Source organism: Globicephala melas, chromosome 2 (genome assembly GCF_963455315.2).
Source record: "Globicephala melas chromosome 2, mGloMel1.2, whole genome shotgun sequence".
Lineage (NCBI taxonomy): Eukaryota > Metazoa > Chordata > Mammalia > Artiodactyla > Delphinidae > Globicephala > Globicephala melas.
Genome location: NC_083315.2, coordinates 74,770,474 through 74,782,830, shown reverse-complemented (window position 1 = coordinate 74,782,830; position 12,357 = coordinate 74,770,474). Strand labels below are relative to the sequence as shown.

At 41.5% G+C, this 12,357-nt stretch overlaps 1 protein-coding gene across 1 annotated transcript in view; it reads right to left on the bottom strand.

Moving 5' to 3' along the window:
- Positions 1-10,055, bottom strand: part of ADAM10 (ADAM metallopeptidase domain 10) — a 110,521-nt gene extending 100,466 nt beyond the window's left edge. The window contains exon 1 of the mRNA XM_030878818.2: positions 9,733-10,055. Coding sequence (XP_030734678.1) covers positions 9,733-9,787 — 55 coding nt within the window. The 5' untranslated portion in view covers positions 9,788-10,055. The remainder of the gene's footprint in view (positions 1-9,732) is intronic.
- Positions 10,056-12,357: the final 2,302 nt, after the last annotated feature.

Below are 12,357 nucleotides of genomic sequence, written 5' to 3'. Positions count from 1 at the left end.
TAAGGACAATGTCCTTAACCTTACGAGATGCATACTTAAGATTTTAAGGGTATCAACTTACTTTAGGGGGTTCAGAACAAAAAAAAAGAATACATATTAAGAGCGATAAAGCAAACGTGGTGAAAGATAATCACTAATAAACTTAGATTAAAGGTATATAAATGTTAACTGGACTATATATACTTCCAACTTTTCAGAAAATACATACATTTTTAAGATAAAAAGTTAGGAAAAATTAAACAGTATATCAAGCAAATGCCTATGTGTAAAATTGGTAGAAGAATAATTGGACTGGACCTATAAGATGGAGAAAACATATAATTAATTTTCAAAAAAAAAAAAAACTAAAAAAGTAAAGCAACACACACACACACAAAATCACCTACAATACAAGAATGGCAGAAAAATGGCCAGCAGGTTCTAAGTAGAAAAAACAACTCGGTCTCCTTGCCACTGGAGATCTTAAGGCGCTCTCTCCCTTTCCACAATTTGAGAACAGTATTTTATTTCCTATGACTGTTTTCAAAGTCACCAGGATAATGGTATTTACTAAAGGTAATCCAACTTTAAAAAATGTTTTTTTCTTTTTCCGTATCACAAAAGCTTTGTAATAGATACTTTTGTAAAAGATATAACCTATATCTCACCATCAAGAGATTTAGTATCTGTCCTCAAGCTTTTAAAAAATGAATACATGTATAGGGGGTTTCCCTGGTGGCGCAGTGGTTGAGAGTCCGCCTGCCGATGCAGGGGACTCGGGTTCGTGCCCCAGTCCGGGAAGATCCCACATGCCGCGGAGAGGCTAGGCCCGTGAGCCATGGCCGCTGAGCCTGCGCGTCCGGAGCCTGTGCTCCGCAACGGGAGAGGCCACAACAGTGAGAGGCCCGCATACCGCAAAAAAAAAAAAAAAGAAAAAAGAATACATGTATAAATTTATCTGTGACAAAACTGAAATGGTATTATGCATAAAATGTTCTCTAAGGTGCTTCTGTAAACATTTTCTAATGTCAAAAAAAAAACGAAGAAAAACAAAAAACCTTTCAAAGAACCTGACTGACCAAAAGTCAAATGGCTCAAATACTATAAGTACAAAAAGCCTAAATTATGCTCTGATGGCAAAATGACCCAATCTTCGTACAAAGGCAGAATCTAACAACCTCATTATACTTTAAGAATCATACCTGGAATATAGTAAGTATACCATAAATGCTAACCATTATGATTATTTCCCATATTCCATGGGTAGGCAGCATCTTACTTCTCAGGAATGCTTGCAAACAAAAGCTTCCTTCCTCGGGCTTCCCTGGTGGCACAGTGGTTGTGAGTCCGCCTGCCGATGCAGGGGACACGGGTTTGTGCCCTGGTCCGGGAAGATCCCACATGCCGCGGAGCGGCTGGGCCCGTGAGCCATGGCCGCTGAGCCTGCGCGTCAGGAGCCTGTGCTCCGCAACAGGAGAGGCCACAGCAGTGAGAGGCTCGCGTACCACAAAAAAAAAAGAAAAAAGAAAAAAAGAATAGGGCAAAAAAACGCAGAATGAAAATTTCATTAACATCGGGGGAAAAAACAGAGTATATCTTACTGATGGTGGATAACACCTTTTTGTGGGAGAGCAATATTATGTAAGAAATAAACTTGTTTTCCTATTAATATCAAAGAAAGTTGACAGTACAGTCTTAAGGATGGGGGAAAGAAATCTGCAAAAATCTTTTGACATTACATATCTCCCTATTTACAGAAAAACTCAATTACAATAAATGAGAGGATGTGTAAGAATAAGCTAAGGCTGGCACACTTCCATTCGTCAGAAAAATTACTTGTAATCAAGTTGTTTTCTACAGACTTTTCACTTGTGTAATTTTAAAATTAGGAACCAAGAGCATTTTTCCACAACTTTAAAGTGTATTTCCTTCCTAAGGAACTTGAGTCATCAACTGTGTCTGAGGCATCACACTGGGTTGACCAATGCTTCTTATATTTGATATGTATTCACTCTGATCTTGAAGCACTAAATACCATTAACAAAGCTGTTCTCTTGTATGACAAAGGTAGACTTCCAGGAACTATAATGTCCTATATTTCAGCAATATACTTAAGTGCCTTTACTGCAGTCTTGGAAAAGTTACTTCTAAATTGTGACTACAAACTTAAGCCACAGTATCTATTTCTTCACTAGAAACCAGTCAAATCATTTTCTACAAATATCTACACCTAACAGTTACAAGTGAAAGCTCAAAATAGGAGAGTATGTCTACAATTATAAGCATATTCCAACATACCCACTTTTTCAGATATGCTCGTCTCTAAGAATTAAAAATAGTAAAGTTAGCTGGCTCAAAGTGAAATTATAAACTATAAATTTTAAACTAAATCTATCACAAAGGACATAAAACATCGATAGTGAAAACCTACCAATTGTATTAAACTTCAACTACTTACGAAATACAACTTAAAAATCCAAAAGTGGAATACGTACATAATTTAGATTTCTATGCTGATTTGAAATGCCTTTACACCATTTCAAGTAAATGCAAACATAAGTACAGAGAAAGGACTTTGACTTTCAGCCCACCACACATACACACACACACACACACACACACACACACACACACAAAATGGCTCCAGCCACCACTGCAATGTTGATATATATTTACCCCACACTTTGCATTTTATCCTAAACCTACTCTCAGCACCCCACCCTTCTCCCATATTGTACCCCAAACCATCTGCCTCCACCTCCTTCCAGGAAATCTGATGTGTAAATAAAACAATTCTGCCAAAGGTGCTACCAATGACAATAAGGGGAGGGAGAGATGGAGTTATGAAAAAGACATGAAAGTTTTTGAGTACTTATGAGTTAAAATTTTGAAGAAAATAAATTGTGAAAAGTTGAAGTTGAATAGAACTAATTCGGAAGAGAGATTTGCAGAGTAAGCTACTGGTTAAGTGCCTCAAAGTATCTTTCCACAGAAACTAAAATCCTGCTAATCCATGGCTCTTCTGGGTTAACAAGAAACTGGTTTGCTTTGGTTTTCAGATAATCCTCATGGGCTATCAGTCATTCAATCACTACTATAAATTAAGAGAATCAGATTTTCTTCCCAAATGCAAACTCAAAGATGAAGAATGGGCAATGCTGGAAAAAAATTTTTTTCCTAACTGTAGTGCACAGAACACTGGAGGAGGAAGGCTTCAACAGCATAAGAATATGGGGAGTTTATGTGACTTGAGTAATCAAGACAGTAAGCTATCAGAAATAACAAAAACAATAAAAAAGATGAAGAGGACAAAGACAGCAAATTCCTTGCTAGAGCAGAGTTTCTCAGCCTCAGTTTTGGCCCGATAATTCTTTGCTGTGTGGGGGCTGCCCTATGCATTGTAAAAGATGTTTCACAGCATCTCTGGCTTCTACCCACTAGATGCTAGTAAGCATTCCTCAAGTTGTGACAACCAAAACTATCTCCAGACTACTTATAAATATTTCAGTGTCTGCTTGTGTATACATTTTAACTACACATTAATTTTTTAAAAGCTACAAAACCACATAAATACTATGATGTAAATTCATAATAACAGGCATTTTAAAAGACTGAATGATTAATATTAAAAAGTGATAGAACTGTGTTCGAGAAGGAATTATGGATTTCTCAAATTCTAGTTGCTAATGTTTGATAATGATGTTCTAGTATTTCAACTTTTAAAAATACATTTATTTATCTATATTTTGTAACTAATAGATTCCAAATGAAATTAGGCCTGGAAACAACATATTTTTAACAATATTTGCACATCACTTTACAATCTCTTCAGCATTTTACAAACTTCTCCCACTTAATTCTTAGGAAAAAAGAAGCAAATTAATATTCTACCCAATTCATAAGTATAGGATTCTATCCATATTCTTTTGAAAATTAAATCCAAAGTTCAAAGTTTTTCAAAAAATATGTGTACATATATATCCCTTGCAATCATTAATGCAAGCAAAAATAAACGAAAGAAAATTCTGCTCCACAAATCATATATGTACATTTGCCTCAAACGCAGAAGTCACATTCTTTTCCCCAATTTGTGTCTGAAATAGGAATTTCACAATTCACATATAATCAACAGTATCAAGCATAGTCTTTTCTCACTGTTGTGGCCTCTCCCGTTGCGGAGCACAGGCTCCGGACGCGCAGGCTCAGCGGCCATGGCTCACAGGCCCAGCCGCTCCATGGCATGTGGGATCTTCCCGGACCGGGGCACGAACCCGCGTCCCCTGCATCGGCAGGCGGACTCTCAACCATTGCGCCACCAGGGAAGCCCTCAAGCATATTCTTGAACTGAAGAGCCTAATTCCAACTGAAGGACAGTAAATATATACTTGTAAGGTAAAAATATACTCGTTAATGTACCTTTAACTTCTCCTCTCCACCTCAAATTCACCAAACTTCTATCTCCCAACTGTCAGGAACAGTGCTTCCCAAGTGACTAACCACAGATTATTGAAGGACTGTGCAAAGTTTTAACCAATGCCCAACAAAAGTATTAGTTTGCAAGTAGGATAAAATTCAACTCTGACACACATCCCAACCTATAACCTTCAATCTAGATTCAAGATCTTAGACACTTTCAACTTCAAAGGCTGAGGTCCTCAAAGCTTTATAAAACTACACTCTCTCCAATGCAACAGCCTCTAAGATCCAAACTCAACACAGAGTAAGCCCTCAATAAATTGTGATACCTTCACATTAAACATTTGCCAAGTTTTACTAGTTTTTCTTCCATATGATTTCTTGTTGTACCCGTATTTGTTTCTACAATCACTACCCTAACCCAGGACTCAATCACCCAGTTCATCAAGCAGCTGATTTATTCCTTATTGTATCATATCCCAACTGCTCAGCCAACCAAAATTCCACAATACTCTTCTTCATAGTTATCATGGCCTATTATATGAATAATGAGAGTCCCAGTCATTATGGCCCAGTTAGCATTTCTCCTTATTTCCTGCCATGGACTCTCCATTCCAGGCAAGTAAGCCTACATGCATCTTACTACACTATAAGCCATTCTCTTCTATCTCAAAAAGCTCTCCCAAACTGGCTGATGTCCCTCCAGCTTAATAAATCCTCATTTCAACTGCAGCTACAATACATAATTGGAACTCTATTTTTATATCTTGGCATTTCTGTCTACTCTGACAAACTCAATGTTTTTTCTTCTCTTCTCACTCAAGACTGTGCCGTCATGACTCCTACGAGCCATAGACATACAATAAACACTGGTGACTAAACAGCAATGTTCTAACTGTACATGTTCTCACATTGTTTAATTGGAATTGTAGTAGCTTCAGAATGAATTCACCCAACATCAAAGAGAGTCTACACCCCCTGAGAACTATTCTCAGTACTGCTATTTCCTGCAACCTAGCTAGGACAGGACGGTCCCCACCCCAGTAGTCCTAAGGCAAAGCTTTCATACTGCTAGACAGCAGTGTTACTGCCCTCATAGGAATCTAACTGGCAGGATTATTCCAGTTTTTCCATTTATCCTTAGTATTGCTCCTTTTTCCAAGTACAAAAATTGACAGCTAAAGCAAGTTTAGCCCCAAACTGTAAGCTGTTCTTATACTAAACCTCCATCATTTAAGATTAAATTCAGCCCATTTAAAAGGGACACAGGGGTTTCCCTGGTGGCACAGTGGTTAAGAATTCGCCTGCCAATACAGGGGACACGGGTTTGAGCCCTGGTCCGGGAAGAACCCACATGCTACGGAGCAACTAAGCCCGTGCACCACAACTACTGAGCCTGTGTGCCACAACTACTGAGCCTGTGTGCCACAACTACTGAAGCCAGCGCACCTAGAGCCCATGCTCCCCAACAAGAGAAGTCATCTCAATGAGAAGTCTGCACACCACAACGAAGAATAGCCCCCGCTGTCTGCAACTAGAGAAAGCCCGTGTGCAGCAACAAAGACCCAACGCAGGCAATAATTAATTAATTATTTTTAAAAAGGTATGGGGGGCAATGGGTAAAATGCCTAGGCTTTGAGGTCAAACTGGCTTGGGTTTGAATATCTAATTCACCATTTAGCAGGTGGATGATGCCAGAAAAATTATTTCTTCGAGCCTGTTTCTTCAAATGTAAAATATCACCACTCCCTCATACATGTTGAAAAGCGAAACTTCTAACACAATATCAGATACACAGCAGACATCACAGAAATGTCCCTTTACTCTCCCTGCTCCATCCTACAAGTTCGTAAGATAATTTTTAAAATATTAGATAATAAACACCCTTGAAGATCTTAAACAAGTTATAAAAGGGAGATCAGAAAAGACAGAGGTGCTTGCCATGCCCAGTTCTCTCAAACCCTGCTACTCAGAGAGGTCCTGTACACACACAGAAAAGATACTGCTAATGTAGGGGATGGCTTGAAATGGGCCTTCTCAAGATGATACAGCTAACTGGATTATCAATCTCAGGTTGAAAAGATGAAGAGTCAGAGCTCCTTAAAGACAAAAGACACGACTTCCCTGGTGGCGCAGTGGTTAAGAATCCGCCTGCCAATGTAGAGGACATGGGTTCGAGCCCTATTCCAGGAAGATCCCACATGCTGTGGAGCAACTAAGCCCGTGTACCACAAATACTGAGCCTGCGCTCTAGAGCCCACTAGCCACAACTACTGAGCCCACGTGCTGCAACTACTGAAGCCCGTGCGCCTAGAGCCTGTGCTCAGCAACAAGAGAAGCCACCGCAATGAGAAGCCTGCGCACCGCAATGAAGAGCAGCCCCCGCTCGCCACAACTAGAGAAAGCCCACACGCAGCAACGAAGACCCAACGCAGCCAAAAATAAATAAAAATAAATAAATTTATTTAAAAAAAGATGAAGACAAGAAGTCTGTCCCCTTTATTAATTTCATCATAGGCCCTTACTTGCTGGTAAAAGTGAAATAGTTTAAGCTTAAACTTTGATACTTTTAATACTTTTGGCCAAACTTCCAGAAAACTTATTTCTTTATAATGCATGCTACAAAGCGAAGCATTTACACCAGATTTTTTAATATAAAAAACAGGTCGGAATTCCCTGGAAGTCTAGTGGTTAAGACTCCGCACTCTCACTGCCAAGGGCCCCAGTTGGATCCCTGGTCATCGGGGAACTTAGATCCCCACGAGCCGTGCCTCCATCAAAAAAAAAAAAAAGTGTCATATTCTAAAGTTCATTTAAAGTATGATTTCATTAAACCAAAACATGGGACTGAATTTACTGCTACAGCTAAAATACCTGTGGACCTCTCAAACACACCAATTAATTTTTTTAAAAGAGGAGAAAGAAAAAACATCAACTCACCAACATATTTGTGTTAAAAAAGTATAATTCACACATACATAAAAATTCTTTGGGCTATACTTAATCAGAAGTTCTAATAAATTTATAATGTGGTTGCATAAAATATTTTTATGTATATATTTGAGTCATGTCTAAATAGACATTAAACTCTAGAAAATTTATGGTATCTTCCTACAAATACAGCATAGGCTGGGACATGTGCAAGAAATGGACAACTTTAGGAAAGTTTAGTTTTATGATTCTAAACACATTCTCTTTTCCAGCTTCTCACCAACACACTAAGAGCAAGAAAAAACTAATGCAAAACAGTGACTGACAAATCGGATAGGGGAAAGCAACTAAAAAGGATAATTAAGTACCTAAAAATGATTTATACTTTAAAGTTAAATCCATATTTCCACTACAGCTTCTTCTAATCTACACAAACATATTCAGTCTCTCATAAGAGAATCTGTATGTATTCTATTCTATCATCCTCATAAAAACTTCTTACAAACTTGACCATAAAAGCTCAGATTTGTAATTAAAATATTATATATTACAATTAAATTACAAATATCTCCATACACCCAAAAGCTACAATCTTGATGCTAATTTTAAAATGAAAGATTTCTTAGTGTCTTTTTGAAAAAGTTCTGCTTAAAACAAACATCAAAAAGTAAGTAGCCTTTTAACCAATGTTTAATGCGAAATGGTACTTTATAAATGACTCCAGAGTTCTGAATTTAGAAAATTTTTGTTTAAAAAGGGCCTTAGCCCACAAAGATTATGCTGTCAATTTATACTTTTTCTTCGACCATCAGAATACACCAGTTTCTATTCTTACTGTTTCACTCTTGAAAAGCAAAGGACATTTTATAGACTACTGCTCATCAGGAGTTTAAACTGCCTCACGTGGACGCCTTACTTTTTACTACCTCATAGAAACCGGTGTCTAACAAAAGGTGAAAACAGAAATTTCTTGTAAGCCACATTTAGAACTTAAATACAAATGTAAAAACAAAGGCCCTTATAGAGGGTATCCAGCACAGATATTTCAAACTAAACATCTACTAGAAGCTCCTAATCTGTTTCGCTAGAAAATGAACACTACAAACTACAATAGAAGTCTACCTACAAAGTATCATCCTCAGACAAAGTATAAGACAGGACAAAAATATGCTTGGCTCTGCAGTCAAAGTTACAAAGAAAAGAACGAAAACAATCCACTACATGAAATATTCAGATATTTTCTAAATTATAAAATTTGTCTATACTAATCCAAAGCACTCCGGAAAAACTTCCAATCTAATTCTCTTAAACATATTTTAAGGTCTTTAAGTATACTATGGAGGAAGTCAAAAAGTTAACCTAAAATAAAGCACTTTACACAACAACAAAATGATGCAGTTGGTCCTGGGATACACTGGAAATGAAAATCGTCTTCAAAACTGGAGTAATCAAGAAATTATATGCTTTTAGCACACTTAACGCCAACGTGGGGGGTGGAGGGTTGCCACTGTTTTGACAATCCACTAATTACAGTGTATGTCTACTCCACCTGAGAGTTTAAGAAAACTCTTCAAGTTGGGTCACCGAGGGACCGTCCCTCTAAAAGACGCAATCCAGCCTACAGATCAGTGAACATCCCGAAAACGGCTTATCTTTCTCCCCACCAAAACCTTTCCCCTGGGCAACAAAATGTTTGCACTGAACATAAACACACCCTCCCGCTATCTCTCTCCGAACACCCGGACAGAGGCGGGGCACCCTGGAGAGCTGTAGCCGCCCGGCTCAGACGAGAAGGAGACCACTGTTACCCCTCCATGGGCGGCCCCTCTGCAGAACCGGGTCGGTCTGGATCGCCGCGCCCGGTAAAGAACAATACAATCGCAACTTCCCACGAGCCTGCGCGGCGGTTCTCCGCGACTGAGCGGACTCCGGAATTCGCCACCAGGCAGGAGCTGGGGGCGGAAGGGTGAGGAGGGTGAGCGCGGGACCAGGATGGCAAAGACCGGCGGCCCCGCGGCAGTTGCCCGCCCCGGCGCCCGTCGAGCAGGCTGGAGGGATGGTGCTGCCGGCCTGAGCACCACCGGCTCTCGCCTGGCGACCCGGATCTCGACTTTGCTTCTCAGGCAGGCGACCCCAGACTCCCCTGCTGCTGGGGCGGCAGGGGGCGGGAAAGGCCTCGCCGAAGGCTCGGAGCCTCCTCGGCCCGCCACGGAAGGGAACGCGGTCGGGGTGCGGGGGACAATAGGGAGCGGGGAGCGCTGCGCGCCCGAGTGGCGCCGCCGGCCGGCCGGGCTGACTGACGCGCCAGCCACACGGAGCGACTGGGCTCCGCTCGGCCCGGCCGCCGCTGCCGCTGCGCGGTCTGCCGTGCTCACCGCGCTCCCGGCGCTCGGGGTCGTGCCTCACCTCCCAGTCCCGCCGCCCAGGAGAGGAGCAGAATTAACACTCTCAGAAACACCATCTTCCGCTGCCGCTGCCACCGCCTCCTCCTCACGGGTTAACAGCAGCACATCGATCCGGAGGGAGAAGCTGAAGAGGCTTGGTCCGGAGCCTCCACGGGGAGCCGGGACCTCCCCCGGCAGGAGAAACGGCGAAGCACCTCCCTCTCGCCCCACTTCAGGGGCCGGCAAAGCTCCCAGCACCTCCAAAACAGGGACCTCCCTCCCCCTCGTTCGTTTCCTTCCTCCCTTCCCCGCTTTCCTTCCCTCGCTCCTTCCCTCTTCTCTACCTCCCTCCCCCCGAGCCCGGTACCTCCGCCTCCTTCCTTGCCACGTGACCGGCGAGCGCCCAACCAGCAGGCGGAGCCGCACCCCTTCCTCCCGCCCCTCCCCCTCCCCCAGGTGCCCCAGGGGCGCGCGCATGCGCGCTGCGGTTGGTTCCCGGGCTCCTCAGCCAGCAGCTGCTTCCTGTCCGCAGGCTGAGAGCGGGGATTGGGCTTGGGAGGCGGGGTTTCCTGGGGTTCCGCCCCCGGACCGGAGCGCAAATCTGCGGACCGCGTAGGGCTGATTCTTAGAGCTGCTGAGAATTGTCTCTTGGGTTAAAATGGGAGAGTCAAGGGGCAGCTGTCCACTTCTTAACTTCACAGGGAATGGAGATTTTGGTTACTTCTTTTTTTGCCTCTCAGAGTGCACGACGTCTACTAAGTAAACAAAAGCAAAGTCCCCCACCAAAAAAGCCAAGTGCGAACAAGCGGTAATTACAAAGGAGACCCGCCAACAATCAGAACCTAAATGTAAAGACCTTCCAGCAGCAGAAACACAGCCTGTCATATCTTTCTGATCGCTTTACAAATTTGTGGCACAGATCAGGCCTTAGCCATTCTGAAAGCATGCCGCCTCAACCACAGGGTTCGGAATCTCTAGCCCGAAAAATGTCCTATTTACCACTCTCTCTGTTCCATCTCTGAACAGAACTGTGGAATCTCCTTCACCCCAACTTCTTTGAAGCTCCTATTTGATTTATCAGTAACTCCCTTTGACTCTTTAAACTAGTATTCCATGGATTAAAGACTTAAACATAAGACCTGAAACCATAAGACTCCTAGAAGGAAACGGGAAAGCTTGATGTTGGTCTTGGCAATAATTTTTGGATGCGACACCAAAAACACAAGCAACAAAAGCAAAAGTAAATAAGTGGGCCTACCTCAAACTAAAAAGCTTTGGCATGGCAGAAGAAAGAATCAACAAAATGGAAAGGCAACCTTCAGAATGAGAGAAAATATTTGCAAATTGTATCTCTGAGAAAGGGTTAATAACTAAAATATATAAGGAACCCTTACAACTCAATGGCTAAAAAGCAGACAATCCAATTTGAAAATGGGCAGAGGAACTTAAAAGACATTTTTTCAAAGAGGACATCCAAATGGCCAATAGGTACATGAACAGATGCTCAGTACCACTAATCATCAAGGAAATGTGAATCAAAACCACAGTGAGATATTGCCACACTGTTAGAAAGGTTATTGTCAAAAAGACAAGAGATACGTGTTGACAAGGATGTGGAGAAAGGGAAACCCTTGTTCATTGCTGGTGGGAATGTAAATTGGTGCAGCATTACAGAAAACAGCATGGAGGTTCCTCAAAAAATTAAAAATAGTACTACCATATGAGGGACTTCCCTGGTGGTCCAGTGGCTAAGACTCCGTGCTCCCAATGCAGGGGGCCCTGGTCAGGGAACTAGATCCCACATGCCAACTAAAGATCTCACATGCTGCAGTGAAGATCCCACATGCAGCAAGGAAGATCCCGTGTGCCACAACTAAGACCCAGCACAGCCAAATAAATAAATAAATATTTTTAAAAGAAGAAGAAGAACTACAATATGATCCAGCAACCCCACTTCTGGGTATAAAACCAAAGGAAGTGAAATCAAGATCTTTAAGAGAAATCTGTACTCCCATACTCATTGCAACATTATTCACAATAGCTACGATATGGAAACAACCTAAGCGTCCCTCTATGGATGAATGGCTAAAGATGTCGTATGTAGATACTGTGGAATGTTATTCAGCCGTGAGAAAGAAGGAAATCTTGCCATCAGGGATGAACCTGGAAGGCATTATGCTAAGAGAAATAAGTCAAACAGAGAAGACAAATACTGTGTGATCTCGTTTATATGTGGAATCTAAAAAAGCCAAACTTAAAGAAACAGAGTAAAATGGTGGTTACCATGGGCTGGGAAGTGGGGGAAATGGGGAGATGTTGGTCAAACGGTACAAACTTCCAGTTGTAAGATGAACAAGTTCTGGGGATCTGATGTACAACATGCCAACTATAGTTAATAATACTGGTAAGCATTTTGCAATACATAAGTGTATCAAATCAACATGTATACACCTTAAACTTACACAATGTTATATGTTGGTTATATTTCAATAAAGCTGGAAAATTTTTAAAACTAACTAAATAAATAAAAGTAAACAATTCAATGGTATTTTAGTAAATTCACAGTGCTGTGCAACTATTACCACCATCTACTTCCAAGACATATTCATATGACAAATAAAAAAAAAACTTGTATTTCATGAATTAG